The 27,507-nt window shown below is 46.6% G+C and overlaps 2 protein-coding genes across 8 annotated transcripts in view; both read left to right on the forward strand.

The window, feature by feature from the left end:
- GPATCH1 (G-patch domain containing 1) overlaps window positions 1–12,963 on the forward strand; it is a 46,304-nt gene extending 33,341 nt beyond the window's left edge. For 2 of the 5 annotated variants that reach the window (XR_014805992.1, XR_014805993.1), the window contains exons 17-20: window positions 2,940–3,047; window positions 5,472–5,959; window positions 7,776–8,157; window positions 12,697–12,963. Coding sequence is in view for 2 of the 5 variants with exons in the window: in XM_021094288.2 (XP_020949947.2) it covers window positions 2,940–3,047; window positions 5,472–5,569; window positions 8,009–8,157; window positions 12,697–12,727 (386 nt within the window). In the remaining 3 variants the exon portion in view is untranslated. Of the gene's footprint in view, window positions 1–2,126; window positions 3,048–5,471; window positions 5,960–7,775; window positions 8,158–12,696 lie in introns of those variants that run through there. The other 3 variants (XM_021094288.2, XM_084960365.1, XR_014805994.1) reach the window with 2 other exon arrangements.
- Window positions 12,964–13,589: 626 nt separating this feature from the next.
- The window catches only part of WDR88 (WD repeat domain 88), a 45,183-nt gene continuing 31,265 nt past the window's right edge, over window positions 13,590–27,507 (forward strand). The window contains exons 1-5 of one of the 3 annotated variants that reach the window (XM_084960418.1): window positions 13,590–13,946; window positions 19,358–19,468; window positions 23,289–23,377; window positions 25,067–25,130; window positions 27,033–27,171. In XM_084960418.1, the coding sequence (XP_084816544.1) occupies window positions 19,373–19,468; window positions 23,289–23,377; window positions 25,067–25,130; window positions 27,033–27,171 (388 nt within the window). In that variant the 5' untranslated portion in view covers window positions 13,590–13,946; window positions 19,358–19,372. Of the gene's footprint in view, window positions 13,947–19,357; window positions 19,661–23,288; window positions 23,378–25,066; window positions 25,131–27,032; window positions 27,172–27,507 lie in introns of all 3 variants that reach the window. The other 2 variants (XM_084960419.1, XM_084960417.1) reach the window with 2 other exon arrangements.

Genomic DNA, 27,507 nt, shown 5'->3' on the forward strand with positions numbered 1-27,507 from the left:
CTGCGACCTACACCACAGCTCATGGCAACGCCAGATCCTTATCCCACTGAGCAAGCCCAGGGACTGAACCCGCAACCTCATGGTTCCTAGTTGGATTCATTAACCACTGTGCCACGACGGGAACTCCTCTTTCTGTTGTGTTATATTCCTTCATTTGTTTCATTTTTTTGGATTCCTTTGTGAGGGATAACATGCAGTATTAATCTTTGTCTGGGTTATTTCACTTAGCGTAATACCCTTCAGGTCCATCCGCATTGCTACAAATGGCAAAATTTCATTCTTTTTTGTAGCTGAGGAGTCTATCCCATTCCATTCCACGTCTTTATCCATGTTCATCTGTGGATACTTGCGGTGGACACTCAGACTGCTTCTGTGTCTTGGCTGTTGTAATAATGCTGCTGTGAACACTGGGGTGCATGTATCTTTTCGAATTAGAGTTTCTCTTTTTTTTCTGGAGATAGGCCCAGGAATGGGATGGCTGGATCATATGATAGTTACATTTTTAGTGTTTGAGGCCCCTCCGTACTGTTTTCCATAGCAGCTGCACCAATTTATATTCCCACAAACACTGTACTTTTCTCCACATCCTCACCATTGGTTGTTTGTGGCCCTTTTGATGATGGCCATTCTGACAGGTGTGAGGTGAAATCTCATTGTAGTTTCAATTTGCATGTTTCTGCTAATTAGGGATGTTGAGCATCTTTTCATATGCCTGTTGGCCCTCTGTATGTCTTCTTTGAAAAAGGTCTATTCAGGTCTTCTACCCATTTTTTAATTGGGTGGTTTGTTTTTTTGATGTTGAGTTGTATGAGCAGTTTAAATATTTTGGAGATTAGCCGATTATTGATCGTATCATTTGCAGATATTTTCTCCATTCAGTTGTCTTTTCATTTTGTTGATGGTTTTCTTTGCTGTGCAAAAGATTTTTAGTTTAATTAGATCCTATTTGTTTATTGTTTGCTTTTGTTTCCTTTAGTAGACCCAAGTTTCCGTAGTAGAATGGTCCAAAAAATTTTTTTATGATTTATAACCTTTCGTATTTTTAATTGTAGTGAAGCAGAGTTCTTTTTTTTTCCAGCTGGTATAAATCTCTGGTGTATATATATATATATATATATGTGGAAAACCAAGTGTTAGGCTTGGTTAGTAGCTTGGTTACTACTAGCTTGGTTAGCAGCCTAACACTTGGTTAGTTGCATATCCTACTTGTTCTGTTCACTGCAGCCAGAGTTTTGGCTCAGGAAAGGAGGTTATCTGGTGCTTGCAAAGGTGGGAAACTCTTCAGATGCTTAGGTAGCTGCACAGAATTTCTCGTCTCAGCCTTAGATTGTTCTGCCTGCTCTTGTATTTTGTCTTTCTAGGGCTGTACCCAAGGCATATGGAGGTTCCCAGGCTAGGGGTTGAGTTGGGGCTACAGCTGACAGCCTACACCATAGTCAGTCTGGGATGGCCTTGAGTATAATTTTTGAGGGCCTTTTACCAAAAAGTTACATAGAGGGGTTCCCATTGTGGGTCAGCAGAAACAAACCTGACCAGCAACCATGAGGATACAGGGTCGATCCTTGGCCTCGTTCAGTGGATTAAGGATCAGTGTTGCTGTGAGCTATGGTGTAAGTCACAGATGCGGCTCTAATCCTGAGTTGCTGTGGCTGTGGTGTAGGCTGTCAGCTATAGCCCTAATTCGACCCCTAGCCTGGGAACCTCCATATGCCTTGGGTACGGCCCTAGAAAGACAAAAAACAAAACAAAACAAAAACGAAAAACAACAATATCAAAAAAAGTTATGTAGAGATATAAAATAGTTTGCCCTTAGCTGATTACAAATGTGTCTATTTCTTCTGTGGGGGAAAAAAAAAACTTACTTTTTTATTACAAAGTCATATATTACTTGAAAAGTTTAAAAATACAACAATGTGGAAAGCGTAAGTCCCTTGGAATTCCCCTTCCCAGAGATAACCACCACTAGCACTTTGATTCAGATTTTTCTAGGCCTTCTGCATCTAAATCTCTTCTATCTGAGGGTATGATCATCTGTTTAAAAACTCTAAGTTTAATTTTACTTTAACTTTATTTATTTATTTATTGCCTTTTCTTGGGCCGCTCCCATGGCATATGGAGGTTCCCAGGCTAGGGGTCTAATTGGAGCTGTAGCCACTGGCCTACGCCAGAGCCACAGCAACCCCAGATCCGAGCCATGTCTTCGACCTACACCACAGTTCACAGCAACGCCGGATCCTTAACCCACTGAGAAAGGCCAGGGATTGAACCCACAACCTCATGGTTCCTAGTCAGATTCGTTAACCACTGCGCCACGATGGAAACTCCTACTTTAACTTTAATTTAACAAGATTACTAATGTGAACATGCTAATTTGTTTGTATTCACTTTTTCTCCTCTTTGACTATTTATTTATTTTGGGGCTCTGTGCTTAGCATGTGGAAATTTCCAGGCCAGGGACTGAACCTGGGCCACAGCAGCAACCTGAGCCACTGCAGCAACAATGCCAGCTACTTAACTTGCTGTGCCACAAGGGAACTCCTTTTGATAATTTATTCTGAGTGAAATGAAGCCTCCTGAGCTAGGACATCATCTTACATCCTGTTTGTTTGTAAGTCTTTTTTTCTTCTCAGATGGCCCTTCCTAGAAGATGGTTTTCAACCTTTCAGGTCTCAGGTGTGCGGAGTGTGTGCCACAAGGAGCCTCGCCACTCCCTTGGCACAGCCCCTGGGGCACCTGGTCACAGGTGCCCTTGTGTGACTGACATCCCAGCTCAGCGGTCCGTGAGGTCAGAGGTCGGGCAGAGTGTTCACTGCTATGCCCTCAGTGCCCGGCATGAGCAGGACCCTGAAGAAAAGCATGTGGCAGCAGACCTTCATTGAAGACTCAAGCACATTACTCTTTGGCACATAATATTAAACTAATAGCCTGGTGTTTTTCAGCTAGCGAGCCAGTGCCCCAGGAGCCCGTGCCCTTCTTCCCGATTCAGAAGATGCAGATTGATGAAAGAGAAGAGTTCGGCCCGCAGCTGCCTCCAGTCTTCTGCCCCAGTGAGTCGAGAGCTCTTTGCGTTACCCGATCGCATTGGACCAGATTCTCCCCCGAGATGTGACAGCGCTAACTGTGTCGTCCCATCCACTGTTGTAATCCAGCACGAGGCCATATGTATATGTTTGCTTCTGGTATATCTAGTCTCAGCCACATTTGGAAAATGGTGCTTCCACCTCGTACCTAAATGATAGCTGTTGCTTTTCAGCCTCAGACACCTTTAATTTTTTTTTAACCTTTTAACAGATGTGGTCCCTAAGTATTTCAAATTTTGTCACTATTATTTTAATAAAAAAAGAAAAATCTAGGATGCAAAGATGAGATGGGGGGTAGTTCCCATTGTGGCTCAGTGGATTATGAACCCAACTAGTATCCATGAAGTTTTGGGTTTGATCCCTGGACTTGATCAGTGGGTTAAGGATCCGGTGTTGCCGTGAGCTGTGGTGTAGGTCACAGACGAGGCGCGGATCTCACGTTGCTGCAGCTGTGGCTCAGATTCGGTCCCTAGCCTGGGAACTCCCATATGCCACAGATGCAGCCCTAAAAAGCAAAAAAAAAAGGGGGGGGGATGGGAACTGCAAGGACAAGGATATTCTGAGACTTTTTCATTCTTTGGGTAATGTAGTAAATAAAATAAAACAAATCCTTTCAGAGGTAAATACAATTCATTCCTCCTCCCCCAGTGTCTGTTAATAGCTTCTCTTCAGTGCCAGCTTAAATTGACATCACACATTAAAATGTTTAGATTGGTTTATCATCTCTTTGAAATCTGGGTTAACAAACATCTGATAACAGGGCCCAGACATATAAATTGACATAAAATTCTATAAATTCTATTTATCTTTTTTTTTTTTTTTGGCCATGCTTGTAGTATGTGGATGTTCCTGGACCTGGAATTGAACCCTTGCCACAGCAGTGACCCAAGCTGCTCCAGCGACAATGCCAGGTCCTTAACCTACTGCAGCACAAGGGAGCTCCTAAAATTTTATTATCTACTTTATACTTTCTTACAGTGCCCACATCCACATATTGGTTTGGTTAACTAACCCAGCCTTCAAAAGGTTGATATAAAATAGAGAGGAGTAAAAAGTGTGAAGTTCTGAAAAATTGCGGTGAATGTATTTCTCATTTGTATAATTGTTCAGCTTTTTAGTTTAAAATACGTGCATGAGCACTTGAAAGCTAAGTTACTTGTGCCCATTTCCCAGGCTGTCCTTGATATCTTTGTAGTAATTAGTAACTTAATTTGGTCTTTGGGTTATTTTCCAAAAACTAGCATTAAAAAAAAAAAGTTTGGGGAGGTCAAATTTTGAAATACCTGGCCAAACTATAGGAGTAGAAAAAATTGCAGACATCTGTTAACTGGGTTTGGAAAATAAACCCCACTCCTGGAATATCTTGGAACTTTTCTTAGATAGAAAAAAGTTGACTTAATGACCTACGTTGTTTCTACTACCGATGATTTTCTGCTGGTTTGAGTACCCAGAAATTAATGAGCTATGAAAACATTTTGGTCAGAATTTGGAGGTGGAGAATCTAAACACATGCAACTTGTTTAGTCATTTTTAGTGATCATGTACATTATGTTGTTTTGATGCTGATTTTTTTTTTTTTTTTTTTTTTGGTCTTTTTGGAGCCGCCCCTGTGGCATATGGAGGGTCCCAGGCTAGGGGTCGAATTGGAGCTGTAGCCCCCGGCCTACGCCAGAGCCACAGCAACTCGGGATCCAAGCCGCGTCTGTGACCTACACCACAACTCAGGGCCACGCCAGATCCTTAACCCACTGACTGAGGCCAGGGATCTAACCCATGTCCTCAAGGATCCTAGTCAGGTTTGTTAACCCCTGAGCCATGACAGGAACTCCATGATGCTGATTCTTTAGTGTTTCCACTTATAAGGCAAATTCATGTGCTTTTGTAAAGGGAAGATGGTGTGGGAGTGGCTGATGTGCCAGATTTGGGGTTGCAGGATTCATGTGTCTGGTCCCATCTGAGGATAGGGATTCTTATTCTCCCTGGTTTTTTTAGATGGGAAGATAGCTAAAAACCTGGAGAGGTTTAGCAACATGCCAAAGCGCACAGAGCTGGTGACAGCCAGATTCAGACCCTGCTCTGACTCTGAGTTTACCTGAGGATGTTAAATCACAGAAGGCTTGTAGGCATTCTGGTCTGACTTTATCTTCATCCGGCAGATAAGGCTGTGGCCAGATACTGGTTGGATCACACAGGTCTTAGGTTGAGGTTTCTGGCAGTTTCTGAACATAGAGCTGCAATGCAGTACGCTAATCTGCTTGTTTATCTGGGAGGCAGGGCAGGAGTTCTGCCTTAATGATAAACATTCCACCTGCGTCATATTCCTGATTCAGTCATTTGGCCTCCTTTCCTCCATAGTCTCTCATTCATGTCTTTATTACATTTATGCTTCAGATGCTCGTCAGAAATTTGAGGCACCTCTCAAAGAGAAACATAAAAAGAATAAAGAAAAACACAAGACCAAGAAAGAGCACAGACGAAAGAAAGAGAAGGTGAGTCATTTCTGGGTGTTCTGGCATCAGTGTGTGGGGTCTGACACCCGTGCTTCTGTCGTCACGCAAGCCCCCAGGGGTGACACATGAAACCAGTCATAGAGAATATCTCATGGCCCCGCTGGGGGCCACAGATCTCTCTCCATTTTGACAGAAATGTTGGTATTCAGTGTAAACCCTCAATTTTCAGAAAGACTTTGTTCTTCTTTCAGAAAGACTATTTTGATTTATTCAGTTGTACTAAAATATTTTTAAATTTGTAAACATTTAAAAGTAGGAAAAAAGGACATTGGGAGTTCCCCTGTGGCTCAGTGGTAACAAAACCTGTATCCGTGAGGACAAGGGTTCAATCCCTGGCCTTGCTCAGTGGGTTGGGGATCCGGCACTGCTGTGAGCTGTGGTGTAGGTCACAGACGGGGCTCAGATGCCGAGTTGCTAGGGCTGTAGTTTAGGCCAGCAGCTACAGCTCCAATTCTATCCCTAGCCTGGGAACTTCCATATGCTTTTATGTTCCATAAAAGTAGGGGAGTTCCCGTCGTGGCGCAGTGGTTAACGAATCCGACTAGGAACCATGAGGTTGCGGGTTCGGTCCCTGCCCTTGCTCAGTGGGTTAACGATCCGGCGTTGCCGTGAGCTGTGGTGTAGGTTGCAGACACGGCTCGGATCCCGCGTTGCTGTGGCTCTGGCGTAGGCTGGTGGCTACAGCTCCGATTCAACCCCTAGCCTGGGAACCTCCATATGCCGCGGGAGCGGCCCAAGAAATAGCAACAACAACAACAACAAAAGACAAAAAAGACAAAAGACAAAAAAAAATAAAAAATAAAAGTAGGAAAAGAGGACATTTAAATATCTTTTTTTTTTTTTTTTTTTTTTTGGTCTTTTTTGCTATTTCTTTGGGCCGCTCCCACGGCATGTGGAGGTTCCCAGGCTAGGGGTCGAATCGGAGCTGTAGCCACTGGCCTACACCACAGCCACAGCAACACAGGATCCGAGCCGCGTCTGCAACCTACACCACAGCTCACGGCTACGCCGGATCATTAACCCACTGAGCAAGGCCAGGGACCGAACCCGCAACCTCATGGTTCCTAGTCGGATTCGTTAACCACTGCGCCACGATGGGAACTCCGACATTTAAATATCTTAGAGTCATGGTTGAGTATTACATAGTAAAAAAATTACTGTTTTTAATTTCAAAAATGATTATTGTTTTCAATAAAATAATTAAATATTCATTATCATTCAGTATTAAATGAAAATATTAGTTTGAATATTTCTCAACTACTTTTTCATCATTACAAATAGAGATTTGGGTCCATAACTTGCCCCTTTTATTTTGTTTGTTTTTTTGTCTTTTTAGGACTGTACCTGCGGCAATGGAGGTTCCCAGGCTAGGGGTCTAATCAGACCTGCAGCCGCCGGCCTACACCACAGCCACAGCAACACCAGATCCGAGCCACGTCTGCAACCTACACCACAGTTCACAGCAACACTGGATCCTTCACCCACTGAGCAAGGCCAGGGATCAAACGCACAACCTCATGGTTACTAGTTGGATTCGTTTCTGCTGCTCCACGACAGGAACTCCAATAACTTGCCCTTTTTAATGGACGCTTGACAAGCACTGTTGACAACCTTTATCTCAACATCCACGTCTTTTTTTTTTTCTTTTTTTAAAAATTGGAAGTAGGAATTCCTGTTGTGGCACAGTGGTTAACAAATCCAACTAGGAACTGTGAGGTTGCGGGTTCGGTCCCTGCCCTTGCTCAGTGGGTTAAGGATCCGGCCTTGCTGTGAGCTGTGGTGTAGGTTGCAGACACGGCTCGGATCCCACGTTGCAGTGGCTCTGACATAGGCTGGCAGCAAGAGCTCCGATTAGACCCCTAGCCTGGGAACCTCCATATGCCGCGGGAAGTGGCCCTCGAAAAGACGAAAAAATAAAATTAAAATAAATAAATAAATATTGGAAGTATAGTTGGTTTACAATGTTGTGATAATTTGCCGTACAGCAGAGTGACTCAGTTATACATACATATGCATTCTTTTTAAAATTTTTTTTGTTTTATATATATATATATATTTCTTTAGGGCTGCACCCACAGCATTTGGAGGTTCCCAGGGGAGGGGTCGATTCAGAGCTATAGCTGCCGGCCTACACCACAGCCACAGCAACTCAGAACCTGAGCTGCGTCTTTGACCTACACCACAGCTCATGGTAACGCCAGATCCTTAACCCACTGAGCGAGGCCAAGGATCGAACCTGCATCCTCAGGGATACCAGTCGGGTTTGTTTCTGCTGTGCCACAGCAGGAACTCCAAGGTTTTTTGTTTTTATTTCTGAATGACTCCAGCAACCAAATGCCCTTTTAGCCTGTCACTGTGCTGAATTAGGGCAGGGAACACCCATTTGTTCGCCTTGATTTCTTTATTTCTTTTCTTCAGAAAAAGAAACACCGGAAGCACAAACACAAAGGCAAGCAAAAGAATAAAAAGCCAGAGAAAAGCAGTAGCTCTGAGAGTACGGACAGCAGTGACAGCCAGAGTGATGAGGACGGGACTGTGGACCTGTCACCCCAGGAGCTGCTGAGACGGTAGGTGGCAGGAGACCCGGCTTTCAGAGATCTCTCAGAAGCTGACAGAAACCTTGCCTATCTGCTTAGAGGCAAATGTCAAATGTGGTGAATTTGTGTATTAACTCGGCTTTTTAAAAAGTTAACTTTTAATTGCATAAGTAATATGTAAATATATTATTGTTGTGAACATTCACATCTTACAGCTGAAGCTTAAAGTGGCCTGTGACCAGTTCCCCAAAGCTCTCTTCTCTCCACAGTAACCTCTGCCATCAGTTGCTTTGTAACTTTGAAGACTTTTTTACACAACCCCCCCCCCACACTCACGTACACACACATTTTATTTCACATTTTTTTTTTTTTTTTTTTTTTTTTTTTTTTTTTTTTTTTTTGTCTTTTTGTCTTTTGTTGTTGTTGTTGTTGCTATTTCTTGGGCCGCTCCCGCGGCATATGGAGGTTCCCAGGCTAGGGGTTGAATCGGAGCTGTAGCCACCGGCCTACGCCAGAGCCACAGCAACGCAGGATCCGAGCCGCGTCTGCGACCTACACCACAGCTCACGGCAACGCCAGATCGTTAACCCACTGAGCAAGGGCAGGGATTGAACCCGCAACCTCATGGTTCCTAGTCGGATTCGTTAACCACTGCGCCACGACGGGAACTCCCTATTTCACATTTTTATTCATTTATTTACTTATGTTTAGGGTCACACTTGCAGCTCATGGAAGTTCCCAGTCTAGGGGTCAAATTGGAGCTACAGCTGCCGGCCTGCACCACAACCACAGCAACGCAGGATCCCAGCTGTATCAGTGACCTACACCGCAGCTCACCACAACGCTGGATCCTTAACCCACTTGAGCGAGGCTAGGGATCGAACCCACAACCTCACGGTTCCTAGTCGGATTTGTTTCCACTGTGCCACGACAGGAATTCCTGGACATTTTAGAAGGAATAAATACCACCAAGTTGTTTCCAGAAGTGGCTTATAGCCACTTTAATTATGAAAAAGCCCCTTGTTACCGCATCAGTTGCAAACAGTCCAGAGATGTTTGCCCGCGTCATGGGTAAAGAATGGCTCGTCGTCTCCGTTGCGTTTCCCGGGTCAGCAGTAAGGCTGAGCGGCCTTTCCCGCGAGTGTCGGCCTTTACCATGGGCTCCTCTGTGAATAACATGCTCGCATCCTTTGCACCGTATTCTGTATTCTGTGAGATTGTTTCACTGGGTTTTAGGTACTGTCTCAGTGATTTTTAGGAATTAAAAATAATAATTCTGGATATTAATCCTTTGTGTTTTAACATGTTAGCTGTTATACAGCTTTTAACAATCTTTATTGAATAGAAGATTTGATACAATCCATTTAGCCTTTTTTCATTGTTGTTATTAGTATGTTATTGGTATTTTGTCTTTTAAAGACCTTCCCTAAGATATAGATTATTCTCATGCCTTTTTTTTTATTTTTTTAATTTTTTTTTGGCCACACCCACAGCATGAGGAGTTTCCTAGTCAGGGAGCAAAGCCAAGCCACTGCCGTGACAGCACCAGGTCCTTAACCTGCTGCACCACAAGGAACTCCTCTCATGCTCTTATAGCTTTTGTTTAATCTATTTGAATTGCTTTATTTTCCTGTGTTTTTTGTGAACAGAGGAGGGTAGGCATCCCATTTACCTTTCTCCAGAGAGATAGCCAGTTATATTAGTGAAAGCCAATAAGCGAGTTGCAATTAAAAAGAACCCCCAGGGATTCTCTTTGTGGCGCAGTGGAAACGAATCTGACCGGGATCCACGAGGATACGGGTTCCATCCCTGGCCTCGCTCAGTAGGTTGGGGATCTGGCATTACTGTGAGCTGTAGTGTAGGTTGCAGACGCAGGCTCGGATCCCACGTTGCTGTGGCTTTGGTGTAGGCCAGCAGGTGTAGCTCCGATTTGAGCTCTAGCCTGGGAGCTTCCATATGCCATGGGTACGGCCCTAAAAAGCCAAAAAACAAAAACAAAACAAAACCCCACATCCCAGTGGCACAGCACAATGAAGCAGACATACAATTGAGAAAGTAGTCAGGATCCCAGTTTGTTCCACTCCCTGAGGAGGAAACTGGTTGGAGGATGGAGGTTGTGACGGTCCTGCCTCAAGGTCACTGTCTTCCCTTCCCCCACAGCCCACAGGCCAGGGTCAGCTGGATGGTCCTGGCTGGCCACCCCAGGACCAGGTAGGGGAAGCCCAGCCATGGGCCCAGGATACAGGGAGAAATGGCAGGCGTGACCCCTGGCCATTGGCCCCACTTGGTGTTGTGGCTCCTTAAAGCGTAGCTTGATCATGTTCTAAATCCCTATGCTGGTGCAGGTCTGTTCCTGGATTCTGTGTTCTGATTTCTTAGCTATTCTCTATATTTTCATCTGCTCTTTTTCAATTACTCTTACTCTGGCCTTATAGTATATTTTGATGTTTGGAAAGACAAGTGCCACCCCCTTGTTCTTTTTCATTTATTCCTTTAGAATGAATAGGACATTCTCATGGTTCAAAAACACCAAGGATATGAGCATTTCACGTTAATCCGGGGCCCCCTGAAGTGGCTGATTCACGTTTCCCTTTCCTCGATGTGCAGGCAGTGGAGACACATGACGGGGGTGGGCTCATGTCATCCTCACACAGCCCTGGGGCTCTGTGTCACCTCATCTCACGTGTGGGGAGAGCCAGGCCCAGCGGCTGTCATGTGTCCAGGCTCACAGATCCTCCCCAACACCTGATATTATCACCCTTGACCTTTGGGGCCATCTAATGAGTCCTTTCTGTGAGGAGGCATTTGCGCTCGCACACTCAGAAGCCCCTCAGCCCTGTCAGGAGGGTGGGCTGAGCACAGCAGTCAGAAAATGTGGGCAGGTAGCTGTGTGCTGATTGGCATCTAAAACTAACCAGTGGAGTTCCCATCATGGTGCAACAGAGACAAATCCGACTAGGAACCATGAGGTTGTGGGTTCAATGCCTGACCTTGCTCAGTGGGTTAAGGATCCGGTGTTGCCATGAGCTGTGGTGTAGGTCGCAGACGCGGCTCAGATCTGGCGTTGCTGTGGCTGTGGTGTAGGCCAGCAGCTGTAGCTCTGATAAGACCCCTAGCCTGGGAATCTCCATATGCCACGCCGTGGGTCTGGCCCAAAAAAGACAAAATAAATAAAAAAATAAAACTAACCATTAAGAAACCAAAACAGAGTTTCCATCGAGGCTCAGTGGAAATGATTCTGACTAGTATCCCTGGCCTCGATTAGCGGGTGTAGGTCGCAGACTCGGCTCGGAGCTGGTGTTGTTGTGGCTGTGGTATAGACCGGCAGCTATAGCTGCAATTCGACCCCTAGCTTGGGAACCTCCATATGCCTCGAGTGCTGCCCTAAAAAAAAAAAAAAGAAAAGAAAAATTATTACAGCGTAGTTAATTTACAGTGTTGTGCCAATTTCTGCTGTACAGCAAAGTGACCCAGTCATATATACATATACATTCCCTTATGTTTATCTTCCATCATGGTCTATCCCAAGAGACTAGATATAATTCCCTGTGCTATACAGCAAGACCGCACATCCATTCTAAATGTAATAGTTTGCATCTACTGACCCCAAACTGCCTTTCCATCCCACTCCCTGGTCCCAGTAACCACAAGTGTGTTCTCCATGGGTGTGTCTGTTTCTGTTTTGTAGACACGTTCATTTATGACATATTTTAGATTCCACATATAAGTGATATCATATGGTGTTTGTCTCTTTCTGACTTGCTTCCCTTAGCATGATAATTTTTAGGTCCATCCATGTTGCTATGAATGGCATTTTTTTTTCTTGTCTTTTCTAGGGCCGCACTCAGCATATGGAGGTTCCCAGGCTAGGGGTCAAATCAGAGCTGTAGCCGCCGGCCTACACCAGAGCCACAGCAGTGCTGGATCCGAGCCGCATCTGTGACCTTCACCATAGCTCATGGCAATGCCCGATCCTTAACCCACTGAGCGAGGCCAGGGATTGAACCTGCAACCTCGTGGTTCCTAGTCGGATTCGTTAACCGCTGAGCCACAACAGGAACTCCTGTTTTGTTCTTTTTTATGGCTGAGTTATGTTCTGTTGTATATATGTACGACATCTTAAGCCAATCATCTGTCGATGGACATTTGGGTTGTTTCCATGTCTTGGCTGTTGTGAATAGTGCTGTGATGAACATGGGGGTGCATGTATCTTTTCGAATTAGTTTTGTCCGGATATATGCCCAGGAGTGGGCTTGCCGGATCACATGGTAGTTCTGTATTTAGTTTTCTGAGGAGCCCGCATGCTGTTTTTCATAGTGGTTATAACAGTATGCTTTTATAAATAGGTCTTAATATGAGATGTGGGTTAGTGAGTCTGTATGTTCTGGGGGGAACAGAATTTTAAGAATGCTAATTAAACAGTGCTTTCTTTCACGGTGTGTGGTCAACTTCTGTATTTTGTGCCACTTTGACTCAGGGAGAGGCTTGGCATTCTCCACCCCCAGTGAGCTGTCTGGTTTTTCCATTTGTATCTAACTTACCTTTTCTCTCTTTTATTTCCTTTTCCAGGCTGAAGCGTCTTCCTCTTAGGAGACAGTAATTGAATTCCGCCCTGGCTTGTCCCAATACCAGCTCTCCTCCAGGATGGATGTTCATCGATCACTCAGTTAATACATTGTGCAGATTGTATTTATATGTAAATTCATGATGTAAAATAATTTTTTAAAACATTGACATTTCAAAGCCTGCCTTGTGATTTCTATTTTTAACTTCAGTTAGTGTCAGAGGAAAAAATGCAGACTGTACAGTTTAATTAAAATGGAATTTTTCTATTTCCTTCTTGATTTTTCTTTGCCTGAAACTTTGAAAAAGAAATGGAAAGGAGTTCCCATTGTGCCTCAGCGGGTTAAGGATCTGCACTGCTGCAAGCAGTGGTGCAGGTCACAGATGCTGCTGGCATCAGTAGGCCTCAGCTGCAGCTCGGATTTGACCCGTGGCCCACGAACTTCCATATGCTGCAAGTGCAGTGCAGCAGTAAAAACAATTAAAAAAAAAAAAAAAGGAAAGAAATGAAAATTGAAGGCTTCTTTCTGGTTTTCTTGTAAAGAAAGCTGAGTCCAGATAAGGACAGTCAGACTGGCTTGAGATCTTGTGTGAGAGGCAGGTGGTCGCTTTCCCATTCCTGCTCTTCTCCTAGGGAGTGTGATTCCTTCCACTCCTGCACAGGCAGGGGACGCACAGGTTATCCTGGGAAGGGAGCCAGGGAGACCCTAAAGAAGGCCACGAGGAGGGGGCTCCCCGGTTTCACACATTTGGCCTCATTCGTTTTCTACCCAGACCTGGAGGCTCATTTTTCGGAGGGTGACCGTGTGGCGTGTTGAGAGAAGGCGGTGAGATCCCGGGGCCCAGGGAGGGCCAGCGGGTCCCAAGACCTGGCACGCGCCGGGGGCGCGGGGACGCGCGGGGACATGCGGGGACGCGGTTCTCCGCCAGGCTGGGCTGCAAGATGGCCTCCCATCTCCCGGCTACCCCCGGCTCCACGAAAGCCCCGGATCAGGGTGAGATGTAACCTGCAGCTGTCTTTGGCCCACGCCTGCGACAGTGCTCACCAGCCCCGCTAGCTGACCTGGGTGGCCCTGTTCAGGGCCTAAGGTCCCTTCAGGCTGTCGTTCTTGGAGGTGCGGCGGGGCCGGCTGTTGCCCTCGCCTGACCCCCTGGCCTTGGACAGGGAGGCGTCACCACCCGAAAAGCACTGGACGCCAGAGAAGACATTATGGAACGAGAAGACGTCCTGGGGTGACCAGGAGCCACTCTCCAAGGTCAGAACCGCTCCCACAGGGAGGGCATGAGACTTGTGCCCAACAGGTGGGGAGGGCTCGAGAGCCAGCTAGGGGACCTGGGGTGGCGGGGAGGGCGGCTTTCTTACCAGGCCCAGGCCCAGGCCCGGGCCCAATCCCCTGCCTGAGGCACACCCAGTGGGTGGAATGGCTGCAGGGGATGGGGGCAGCTGGAGGAGGGGCAGGGTAGCCCAGGGAAACCATCCTGGGGGAGGAGGTCGGTGTTTCCTGACCCAGCCCAGAAATGCCTCCTGTGACACTCCCAAGTGCGGGTCCTAGGGTCAGTGAAGAAGTCCTGTCACCCATGAAAGGGCACCAGAGGTAAGAGAAAACTTAGAATAATAATGACAAAATACCTAAAAAAACCCCAACAACACTTACTTTGCATCCTCAGTGATAACTGAGAAGACTTTCATTGATAAAACAAAGGCTGGAGGCTGGGAAGAGGAAATCATCTGTGAGCAAAGAGAATTCTTGGGGGTTAAAAAAAAAAAAAAAAAGGATTTCCAAACCAAAATCCTCCATGGAGGCTGTAAAGTCAGAGCAGAGAACTGACACAGAAAAATGAGAAAACAAGCTCACAGTATTCTCTGGGAACTCAGAGAAAAAAACCAGAAAGGAACAATAATTCTGAGAGAAAAGAGAAGAGGAAGGCAGAGGAGATGCAGAAGAGCCAATGTGAATATAAGTGTTGGAAAGGGAGGGGGTGGGAATGGGAGCAGGAGAAATACGGAGGGAAACCAGGAAAGAAAGACTGAGAGCTTATGTGAGAAGAGATGGTCACGTTCAATGCAAGACTGGAGGGAAATAGAACCCACAGGTGGCGAATGCCTGCGTTGCAAGGATAGGAGGAGCGAGGCTGTCCCCACACAGATGGGAAAGTCTGAGATCAGACTGAGATGGAGGCTTCTCCAGCTGTCACAGGACTTGGGAGCCAAGACCACAAGTGGCACTGTCGACTGGCTGACTGTCCCTGCCAGCCCCCTGCAGGGGTGCACTGGGGTCTCCATGGGGAAGCCTGTTTGAAGAGAAATCACAGCGTGTGCCAGTGCTTTGCTTGCTTTTATTTGTGATATTTATTCTGATTTTTAAGTAGAATGAAAGGAGAACATAGGAGTTGTATTTTATTTCTGTTCTCCATAGACCATCCCCCGATATCCAATTCCAGCATCTATTGAAGATATAAAAGGGTTTTTTTTTTTCCTTAAACACTAAGAGTCTCCCTAGCACCCCTCCCCACCAACTATCCCCTTTCCCTCTACAGAGGTAACAAATGTTTCTAGTTTCTTCTGTATCCTTACAAGATATTTTGTGCACATACCAGCACATACATATATATTCTGCCCCCTCCATTTTTTTTTGTTTGTTTGCAAAATTTACATAAATGGAAACATGCCTTAGGCCTTTTCTGCACCTGGGTTTTAATTTTTTTTAAAACTTATTTCAGAGATCTTTCCATATTAGTAAAGAAACAGCTTCCTTGTTCTTTTTTTGATGGAGCATATTCCATTGGCTGGCTGCCCCAGACAGATTTCACAGTCTCCAGTGCATGCATATTGAGGTGGCTTAAGATTTTTTTTGGCCTAAGGTTTGTATGATCCATTTGGTTGACAGAAATTGAGAAGTTATACAAAGATCTTGGAGGAACGTTTGTGCCTGGATTCTGTACTTGGAATCTTTACTTGGCCAGACTGCTGGTCCTCCATAAAACCAGCAGAAAGACATTTTAAGAGCTTCAAAGACGATGCTTCTCTTTGAACAAAAAGTTACTCAAGGGAGCACCCTGGCAAACAACAAAAATCAGAATAAAGAACTGGAGTAAGAGAAAACGGTTTGGAATAAACAGAAAGGAGCAGTGATTGAGAACAGTACACTCTGGAGGTGTTTATACAGTGAGGTTACTGCCCTTGCGTAGCTGCATGAAAATGTTAACAAACGATCCTTTGAAATGAAGGCGCATAAGGCAAGAATAATAATGTTCCAGATGATTTCATCCTGCTCTCTAAGATGGTTTGCTAAGAACATCCTTAATGATAACACTTCGTTTTAGCCTTTGAATAATGCACACTCACACACGCAGATGTGTCACAGATTTTAAAAATAATTGGCTCAAAACCTCTCTGGCTTCCTGGCACGTTTAAGACAAAGTTGGGAGATCTGGCCGTGACCTTCCAGGCCGTTTTGACTCTGGCTCCTCTCTCTGTTTTCCTCTCCCCTCTGACTTGCTGACCTTCAAGCCGTTCCAGCCTCTGGTGTCCCCATTGTCCCCCTTCCTGGATGCAGGGGTGGGGGACTCTCCCGCCCTCTGTCTAAAGCTGTCTTCATCTGGCTCTCCTTGGTGTCTGTGCGGTGGCTGCACTCATCTCCCACCCCGGCCCATTTAGGCCCCGCGGTCCCTGTGCCCCTGCCACGCGCACTCGAGGGCTGGGGTCTTTGCTCCCCGGTTCCCACTGTGCCGCAGTACCGCGATCAACGGGCGCAGAAACACCTGGGGAACGTATTGATGGGATGCTACATAAACCTAAAAAAGAGCTTTTTTTTTTTTTTTTTTTTGCTTTTATAAACGTCAGACGTCTATATGCCATATTTGTTAGGGCCTCGGACAATGCACCTTGTGTGGAACTTCCCTCCGTGGCTCCTAGAGGTCCCCCTACCTAATGCACCCCGAAAGTACTCTGCGCAAAAAATCGTCTGAAAGGAGGGCCCAGAAAGATTCGGAAGGGGTAGGGGGATTCTCCGCTCTTGCTGCTCGGTTTTCCCTTGATAAAGTTATGCTTTTGCAATGAGAGAGTTTTGCCTCGAGCCAGAGGCAGCTGCCCCCAAGGCGCCTGCGTGGCGGCGGAGGGCAGCGCTGACCACTGACTGAGTAACCTCTCGCCGGATCGGAAGGCTGTTTGCAGGCAGAGCCTCGCCAGGCCCCGCCCTCAGACCCGCCCGGCGCCCGCAGGCCCCGCCCCCCAGCGCCCTCTGTCTGGCTCGCTTTGCCTGCGCCCCCTGGCGGTCAGGCGTCTCTCTGCAGGCTTACCCACCTCTCCCTGGATGCAAAGGGTTTTTTAATCACTTACCGCATCCGCACATCTCTGTGCCTTCCCACACTCTGCGTTCCCCACAGTCCACGCCACCCCCACCCCTAACCCTGGACTCGCACCTCCCCTCATGCCTACATCTCCTGCTGGGCCCGCCTCACCCTACCTGGTCTTAGCATGCAGAGTTCTTGTATCCGTGGGGGCAGTGCCTGGCAGCAGAGCCCCAAATCCCTCAATGTCCTGTCCTACATCCCCTCACATTCCCACAACTCAGCACTGTCAGCTGAAAGAAAGTGCATAAGGTAGAAGTCATGAGTTAAGTTTTGTTTTTTGTTTTTTTTTTTCCCCACTGTACAGCAAGGGGGTCAGGTTATCCTTACATGTATACATTACAATTACATTTTTCCCCCAGCCTTTCTTCTGTTGCAAGATGAGTTAAGTTTTATTCTAGGCTATAGCCTGGGAGGCAGCCTCTCAGATAGCCCGGAGGAACCGCTCCAAAGAGGTAAGGGAGGAATCAGGACGTATAGGAACTATTTTGCTGGGAAAAACACGTCGTCAAGCCTAGAAAGATTACTGCTAATCACAAAGAACAGACATCTCAAGTTAATGATTTTAGTGCTTTTCTATGAATGGGAAGATGAGAGGATCTGGGGTCAATGAAATTTTCCTTAAGTATGTATCATAACCATCTAAGGTTGATAGATCCTTGGAGTTCCCATTGTGGCTCAGTGGTTAACAAATCCAACTAGGAACCATGAGATTGCTGGTTCGATCCCTGGCCTTGCTCAGTGGGTTAAGGATCTGGTGTGGCCGTGGGCTGTGGTGTAGGTCGCAGATGCGGCTTGGATCCCGCGTTGCTGTGGCTCTGGTGTAGGCCAGCGGCTACGGCTCCGATTCGACCCCTAGCCTGGGAAACTCCATATGCCGTGGGAGCAGCCCTAGAAAAGGCAAAAAGACCAAAAAAAAAAAAAAAGGTTGATAGATCCAAAGCGCAGAATACTTTGTCTCTGACCTGAACTCCCCTCAGTCAGTGACTAGGTGGAGTGACTCAGTGAGTGGTGAGTGAGTGACTGCAGTGGCTGAGGACTTGATCCTTGTAGAACTGGAATAGCAGGCCACATTTTTTTCTTTATAGCACCCCTGCTTTCCCGACATCTCTCTGTCCCCATGCTGATATCAGTAACCTGTGTTCTCTCTCCTTTTTTCTTAGTCTGGCTAGAGGCTTATCAATTTTACTGATTTTTTTTTTTTTTAAAGAACCAGCTTTTGGGGGTTACCATCATGGCTCAGTGGTTAACGAACCCAGCTAGTATCCATGAGGATGCGGGTTTGATCCCTGGCCTTTCTCAGTGGGTTAAAGATCTGGCATTGCCGTGAGCACTGGTGTAGGTCACAGACAAGGCTTGGATCCTGTGTTGCTGTGGCTGTGCTGTAGGCCAGCAGCCATAGCTCTGATTTGACCCCTATCCTGGGAACCTCCATATGCCACAGGTGTGGCCCTAAGAAGATAAAAGACAAAAAAAAAAAAAAAAGGAACCAGCTTTTGTGTTAATTGTTTTTTGATTTCCTGTTTTCAATTTCATTGATTTATGCTCTAATTCCTGTTATTTCTTTTCTTCTTGGATTTTGGATTTAATTTGCTTTTCTTTGTCTATTTTCTTAAAGTGGAAGTTTAGATGATTGATTTGAGATTTCCCTTCTTTTTATGATTTGTTTATTTATTTATTGGCCAGCGTGCAGAAGGGCCAGAGATCAAACCTGAGCCTCAGCAGTGACAACATCACCAGAGAATTCCTCCCTTCTTTTTTTTTCTTTTTAGGGCCACACCCTCGGCATATGGAGGTTACCAGGCTAGGGGTTGAATCAGAGCTGTAGCCAGATCCTCAACCCACTGAGCAAGGCCAGGGATCAAACTTGCATCCTCATGGATCCTAGTTGGGTTCATTACAGCTGAGCCACAATGGGAATTCACATCTATATACTTTTTTTTTTCTTTTTTTGCTTTTTAGGGCCACACCTGAAGCGTATGGAAGTTTCCAGGCTAGGGGTCAAATCAGAGCTATAGCTGCTGGGCCACGCCACAGCCACAGCCACACCAGATCTGAGCCGCATCTGCAGCCTGCACCACAGCTCACAGCAACACTGGATCCTTAACCCAATGAATGAGGCCAGGGATCAAACCCCCAACCTCATGGTTCCTAGTTGGATTCATTTCCGCTGGGCCATAAGGGGAACTCCCTTGGTGCAATTGTTTTCTTAATTTTTTTTTTTTCTGGATTGTTCATTGCAAGTGTATAGGAATTCTATTAATTTTTAAAATATTGGCCCAGTATTCTGAACGTGCTCAGTCTATCCTTTTTTCAGATCCCATTTAAAATTATGAAGGGACACCAGCACATTGTGAGTTCCTGTCACTTCTGTGTGGATGATACCAAGCTCCTCAGTGGTTCCTATGACTGCACCGTGAAGCTGTGGGTAGGTGGCCCAGGGTTCGGTGGAACCAAAACATCCCGTAAGCTTATGCCACCTCTTGTGGAGAGTCCCCCATTGCTGAGCCCCCAGACATTCGAGCATCCCACAGACTGGAGAGACCTTTCTGAGCAAAGCGCAAGAAGCAGCAGCAGAGGGAGGGCTCACCCTGGTGTCAAGCCAGTGGAGAGAGATGAGGTCAGTGTGGCTGCTGTCAGCCTGTTGATTTGGAAGCAGTGGGGGCAGGGATGGAGACCATGGGACCCAGGGCTCACCACCTTTGGTTGGAGGCTGTGCCTGAGGCCTGCCTGGGGTCTCTGTGCTGCCTGGGTCTCCTTCTCATTTGACTATTCAGCTCCACCCACAGAGATGGCATTATGGCCAGGCCTGGGACCTGTCCATGAGGGGTGAAGGGGAGGCCTGAGCACAGATTCCTGCTCGAAGGTGCAGGAATAGGGCTGCGATGGTCCGACAAGGACACAAAAAGGTGGCCCCCACGAACTCTTTCAAAGTCTTCTGGGCATCGCCAGCAGACCCTGGCAGGCCTGTTTGGGGGCATTGCTGGTCAGCCGGGAGGGGGTGAGGAGGGGGCAGGGTTGGGAGAGGACAGTGACCACATGAGGGGCCAGGCCATGGATGCCCCCGCGGCTGGGGCGGGACCCACGGGGAGGATGGTTGGTGCTTGAGCTTTGCTGTCTCCTCTGGCTTCAGGGACAGGAAGGGGACAGAGGGGGTGAGTCAAAGTGGGGTCCTGGGTTCAGGTAACCAGGTGGAGGATAGCTTCTCACCCTCTGGATCACCTTGGAACAGCACCTTCTGGGTCATTGGTGGCTACGGAGCCAGGAAGACTAGACAGGAGGGTGTGGGGACTGTCCAGATGGTTCAGGCCCCGTACTAGGGACCCATCCAGAGCTCTCCCTTATACCCTTACCCTACACCGCACTTTCTCCCATCGTGGTGTCTGGGGCAAAATGTCTCCTCGCCTCTCCCTTCTCTCCCTCCTCTCCAGACCCACCTTGGGCCCAAACATCTGTTTTAATTTCTCTCTCTCTCTCTTTTTTTTTTTTTTTTTTTTTTGCTTTTTAGGGTTGCACCTGTGGCACATGGAGGTTCCCAGGCTAGGGGTGGAATTGGAGCTGTAGCTGCCCGCCTACACCACAGCCACAGCAACTCCAGAACTGAGCCACATCTGCGACCTACACCCTAGCTGATAGCAATGCCCGATCCTTAACCCACTGAGTGAGGCCAGGGATCAAACCTGTGTCCTCATGGGTACTAGTCAGATTCGTTTCTGCTGAGCCATGACAGGAACTCCTGGGATTTTTTTTTTTTTTTGATTGCCTTAAAAATAACTCAAAAATTTGATTATGCCAACCATTGCTTGTGATGAGAAAGCTCATAATAAAGACAATACTAAGATTCAGAGAAAAAAAAATAGTATTTTGCCATGATAGTAAGGAATACAATTGGTTACATCCTTTCAGAACAGTGAGAAAAGTTTAAAACATTCTAAACACCAAACAAAACTCCTGATCTATGCTTTTCACACTTAGCAATACTTTTTTTTTTTTTTTTTTTTTTTGTCTTTTTGCCTTTTCTAGGGCCACTCTCGCAGCATATGGAGGTTCCCAGGCTAGTGGTCTAAGCGGAGCCTACACCAGAACCACAGCAACACGGGATCTGAGCCTTGTCTGCGACCTACACCACAGCTCATGGCAACACCAGATCCTTAACCCACTGAGCAAGGCAGGAATCGAACCTGAAACTTCATGGTTCCTAGTCAGGTTCGTTAACCACTGAGCCACAACAGGAACTCCCACACTTAGCAATACTTCTTCTTCTTTTTTTTTTTTTTTTTTTTTGTCTTTTTGGCATTTCTTGGGCTGCTCCTGCGGCATATGGAGGTTCCCAGGCTAGGGGTCGAATTGGAGCTATAGCCACTGGCCTACGCCACAGCCACAGCAACTTGGGATCTGAGCCGCGTCTGCAGCCTACACCACAGCTCGTGGCAACACCGGATCCTTAACCCACTGAGCAAGGGCAGGGATCGAACCCGCAACCTCATGGTTCTTAGTCGTATTTGTTAACCACTGTGCCACGACGGGAACTCCTTAGCAATACTTCTAAGAACTCTTTTATAATCAGCACATATAGAGCCTCCTTGTTCAGGTCAGAGCACCCCACCCACCCCAGGTGGGTGAACCTCGCCCTTGCTGGTGAACAATTAGATTGCTTCCAAACTTCTGCTATTTAAAACAATGAGACAAAAAACAAATGAACCAAAAATGCTGCCATGGGCAATCTTGTACCCAGGCCATTTTGCAAGTATGTGAGAATACCTCAAGGTGGAAATGCTGGCTCAAAGGGCATGTGCAAACCCTCACACTACTTTTTTTTTTTATCTTTTAGGGCTGCACCTGTGGTATATGGAGGTTCCCAGGCTAGGGTGGAATCAGAGTTGCAGCCACTGACCTAGGCCACAGCCATAGCCATTCCAGATCTGAGCCAAATCTCCATCACAGCTTGCAGGCAATGCCAGGTCCTTAACCCACTGAACAAGGCCAGGGATGGAACCCACATTCTCATGGATACTAGTCAGGTTCTTAACCCACCGAGTCATAATGGGAACTCCGTACATTTCTTACTGAAAGTATTTCATCTCAGCACAACAGGCACTCTGCCCTCTGCTGCCCCGATTGCTCCCATCATATTGTCCAGTTATTACCCTCCTTTGTTCTCATCATGTTCTCCAGTTATCACCCTTCCACGTGATAACTGTTGCTTGGGCTCCGCTGTTGGATGTGTTACTTTATTTTATTTTATTTATTTATTTATTTAGGGTCTTTTTGCCTTTTCTAGGGCCGCTCCTGCAGCATATGGAGGTTTCCAGACTAGGGGTCTAATCGGAGCTGTAGCCGAGGGCCTACGCCACAGCCACAGCAACGCAGGATCTGAGCCGCATCTGCAACCTATACCACAGCTCATGGCAACGCTGGATCCTTAACCCACTGAGCGAGGCCAGGCATCGAACCTGCAACCTCATGGTTCCTAGTCAGATTCGTTAACCATTGTGCCACGACAGAAACTCCTGGATGTGTTAGAATTTATTTGAACGGCTCCCTTTTTCGGTGGACGCAGACTGATGTCCGTGTGTCTGCCGTCTGTCCCCCGTAACATGTGATGAACCTTTTCATGCGTTATTCTTTGGCCACAATTCAGATGCTTTCATTAGGAGAGACCCCTCAGAGTAGAACTGCTGGGTCAAAGAGCAGGAACCTTGGGAGTTCCCGTTGTGGCGCAGCAGAAACAAATCCAACTAGTATCCATGAGGATTCAGGTTTGATCCCTGGTCCTCACTCAGTGAGCTTCGGTTTAGGTTGCAAATGCGGCTGGGATCTGGTATGGCTGCGGCTGGTATGGATTCCACCACTAGCCTGGGAATCTCCATATGCCCTGAGTGTGGCCCTAAAAACCAAAAAAAAAAAAAAGAAAAAAAAAAGAACTTTAGAAAGTTCTTGAAAGATGTTGTTAGATTCTGCAATGCCCCTTTGGCCAGTAGGGATTGAGGAAATTGTGTGCAGCTCTGCCCTCAGAGTGGCCCGTTTGCCATCAGCCACTGTGGTGTTGAGGGGGACTTTGCTGGGGATGCCGGCGAGGGTGTTCTTCCAGCTCTGGGAGTGGCGGGGATGTCCTTTCGCCCTCTGGGCCGGGTAAGAGTCATAGGATTATGGGCTCTCAGACCAGCTCAGGGCTGACGTTGAACTCAGCACACAGCTTCGGCACCTCAGTGACTGCTGCCCTCTCCCCTCTCTCCCTCTGACTTGAGGATGCCATGGATGGAGCTGTCGTTCGGGATTTTGAGCCGGCGCCCGGAGCTCCTGTTATTGAGTGCAGCGTCACAGCTGACAGCAGAAGGTGACTTGCTCTCATTTCACTCTGGTCAGGAAAGTGAGAGGGAAGGGTGCACACCGGGGACGGTTTACTGTTTGTTTGTTTTGTCTTTTTAGGGCCACCCCTGCGGCGTATGGGGGTTCCCAGGCTAGGGGTCTAATCGGAGCTGCAGCTGCCCATCTACACCACAGCCACAGCAAGACCAGATCTGAGCCAAGTCTGTGACCTGCACCACAGCTCATGGCAACGGTGGATCTTTAACCCACTAAGCAAAGCCAGGGATTGAACCCACATCCTCATGGACACTATGTCAGGTTCGTAACCCACTGAGCCACAAGAGAAACTCCCCAAAAGACAAGGGGTTTGCTTTAGAATGGATTTACTCTTACCCTGAGCAGCCGCTACAAATTAGTCTAGTGAAAACTAGTGTGTGAATCTAAGTTTCATGGGAATTTATCTTCTCTAGGGGACACAGTTGCCATAGAAGCATGCAATATAAGACATTATTTTAATAGATATATTATTTAAGGAATATTATTTTAAAAAAACATTTCAGAATGCAATGAGCTATGAAAGTCTTTTCCTGTAAAAATAGAGACATCAGAACGAACAAACAAACAAAAAGGAGTTCCCATTGTGGCTCGGAGGGTAACGAACCTGACTAGTATCCATGAGGACATGGGTTTGATCCCTGGCCTCACTCAGTGGGTTAAGGATCCGGCATTGCCATGAGCTGTGGTGTAGGTCACAGACCTGGCTTGGATCTGGCCTTGCTGTGGCTGTGCTGTAGGCTGGCAGCTACAGCTTCAATTCAACCCCTAGCCTGGGAACTTCCATATGCTGCATGTGCGGCCCTAAAAAAAAAAAAAAAAAAAAAAAAAAAAGAGAGAGAGAGAGATATTGGAGTTCCCTGGTGGCTCAGTGCGTTAAAGATCCAGCATTGTTACTGCTGTGGCTCAAGTCACTGCTGTGGTATGGGTTTGATTCCTGGCCCCAGAACTTCTGCTTGCTGTAGGCATGGCCAAAAAACAAAACCAAACAAAACATATAGACATGTAAGTAGTGGAAGGAGTGATTGAGCCTTGTGCCTTGCAGATCTTTTCCCAGAAGAAGACAGTCAATTACAGAACACAAGAAATGATACCTTTCGTGTGCCAGATATAACAGAACCCATCTGGTTGGTGAGGGCCTATGAAAGGGAGCAGTGCGGTTGTGCCTTCTGTGGTAGGAGCTCTCTGTGTTTTCATTGAGAACCCCTTGTTCTCTTGGGATGGAGGCGGGGGACTCATGGAACATCTTTAGAAAGATTCAGGTATTATTTGCAATTATGGTCCTAAATTATAGACATTTTCTATAAAGAATGTCTTTTCTTTTTTAAAAAATTGAATGATTTAAAAATTTTTCTGTTTTCTTTTCTTTCTTTCTTTTTTCGTCTTTATAGAGCTGTGCCCGAGGCATATGGAAGTTCCCAGGCTAGGGATCGAATCAGAGCTGCTGCTGCCGGCCTACACCATAGCCACAGCATTGCTGGATCCTTAACCCACTGAGCGAGGCCAGGGATCGAACCCGAGTCCTCATGAATACGAGTCACGTTTGTTACTGCTGAGCCATGATAGGAACTCCTATAAAGAATTTCTTATGATTTGTTCATAGAAACCACAGGCATTATTGTCTGGGTTGTTAAGACCCCTGTGTTTGTCATTTTATTTCCAGAATTGTTGCAGCATCCTATGACAAAACGGTGAGGGCTTGGGACCTTGAAACAGGCAAGCTGCTGGTATGTATGCTCTGCCCCAGTGGAGATGTCGCAGCGCAGGATCTGGATGGGAACTTAGGTGGCCTGGAGGGGGTCGTGGAGTGAGACTAGGAAAGGAGAATTCTTTTCAGGACCCCAAATGATGGAAGTTTGGCTTTGGGGAAGGAAAGCGCTCTGAAGCAGGCAGAGGAGGGGTGGGAGGATGGATGTAAGGGAGGAGGCAGAGGTGGGGCTGCGGGATGCGGAGCCTGGCTTTCCAGGCTGAGGGAACAGTGTGGGCAAAGAGACCCTCCCTGGGAGTCCCCACTGTAGCTCAGTGGGTTAAGAACCCGACTAGTGTCCATGCAGGTTGATCCCGGGCCTCAGTCAGTGAGTTAAAGATCCGGTGTTGCTGTGTCTGTGGTGTAGGCCAGCAGCTGCAGCTTCGATTCAACCCCTAGCCTGGGAACTTCCATATGCTGCAGGTGTAGCCCTAAAATTTAAAGAAAAAAAAGAGAGAGAGAGACCCTCCCTTGTGTGATGTCAGGAAGTAGAGCTGAGGCACAAGGCTTCTGTGCCCTTCTCAGTCTGTTCTCCAATTTGGAAGGGACACCATCCATGCATCCAAACTGGCCCAAGGTCCCCTGTCTCTCTTTCCTAGTGCCTGGGCAGCCTTGTCCCTGCTCAGGGGCCCCTCTGGGTCTCCTGTCCCATCCTGACGCCCTTCGCCCCAGAGCTTCTCATCATCTCTCCTCTCCCTCCTTTTTTTTTTCCTTAAAAAAACAATCTTAGGAGTTCCCATCGTGGTGCAGTGGCTAACGAATCTGACTAGGAACCATGAGGTTGCAGGTTCAATCCCTGGCCTTGCTCAGTGGGTTAAGGATCCAGCGTTGCCATGAGCTGTGGTGTAGGTTGCAGACGCGGCTCGGATCCCGCGTTGCTGTGGCTGTGGCGTAGGCCCTCGGCTACATCTCCGATTCCACCCCTAGCCTGGGAACCTCCATATGCCGAGGGTGTGGCTCTAAAAAGACAAAAAAAAATTTTTTTAAGTATAGTTGATTTATAATGTTACAAGCGTATAGCAATGTGACTCTGTTTTAAGTATATATGAGATTTTTGATGGTTTTCCATTATAGGTTATTACTAGAGGTTGAATATAGTTCCCCAGTCCCTGTTAATTCATCTGTTTTATATATCGTAGCGTGTACCTGTTAATTGCAAACTCCTGATTCATCCCTCCCTCCCTTTCTCCTTCGGTAACCATAAGGTTGTTGCCTATGCCTGGGAGTCTATTTCGGTTTTGTAAATAAGTTCCTTTGTATCATTTTGGGGGGGGTATATCTTTTTTTAGAGGCCACATGTAAGTGATATCCTACGGTATTTGTCTTTCTCTGTCTTCCTCCACTTAGTGTGACCATCTCTAGCTCCATCCATGGTACTGCAAATCCCGAGGAGTACGATTACTGAATCAATTTTTAGTTTTTTGAGGAACCTCCATACTGTTCTCCTTAGTGCTGGTACCTGTTTACATTCTCGGCAGTGTTGGAGGTTCTCTTTTCTCCACACCCTCTCCAACACTTATGGTTTGTAGTCGTTCTGATGATGGCCATCCGGAGTGGCGTGAGGTGACACCTTTCTGTAATTCTGATTTGCATTTCTCTAATAATTAGGGATGCTGAGCATCTTTTCAGGTGTTTTTTGGCCATCCGTGTGTCGTCTTCAGAGAAAGTCTGTTTAGATCTTCTGCCCATTTTTTGACGGGGTTGTTTGTTTTTTTGATATCATGCTGCATGAGTTGTTTGTATGTTTTGGAGATTAATTCCTTGTTGGTTGCTTCATCTGCAATGATTTTTCTCCCATTCTGTGGATTATCTTTTCGTTTGGTTTATTGTTTCCTTCGCTGTGCCAAAGCTTTTAAGCTTTTTGCTTCTGGCCTTATTTCAGTGGAAGCTCAGTCATGAAACCTTCATCGTCTCCTGTAAGTTCTCCCCTGATGGTAAATACGTGGTGTCAGGCTTGGATGTGGACTGCGGCATCTGTATAATAGATGCGAAAGACACCACCACCGTGTCCCACATCAAAGGTGAGTTTTCATGGGCTCTCTGCTCTGTTCTGTCCATGGTGGTAACAGCCACTTCCATTGCTTTATTTGGTGAACCCGCAACGCTATGAACCACATCATTAAAGATGGGACATGGATTGATAAAAGCACTGACAGTTAAAACCAAGACTGGTTAAGGCTCTGCTCAGTCTCATGCTTGTTGTAAATGAAACAACGTTCTATTCCAACCTCACGTGGACATTTAAAGCCCAGTCTTCTACTGAGTGGAGGCCCAACCTTCTTAGTATTTTATCTGCATTGTTAAAATGTGGAAACAATCACAATGATTATTAATAATGCACTTAAAGTATTTCAGTG

The sequence above is a fragment of the Sus scrofa genome, chromosome 6, assembly GCF_054392235.1.
Source record: "Sus scrofa isolate SSC_HxYL_T2T_F1_AM1 chromosome 6, Sscrofa_HxYL_maternal_Yorkshire_Landrace_v2.0, whole genome shotgun sequence".
Taxonomy (NCBI): Eukaryota; Metazoa; Chordata; class Mammalia; order Artiodactyla; family Suidae; genus Sus; species Sus scrofa.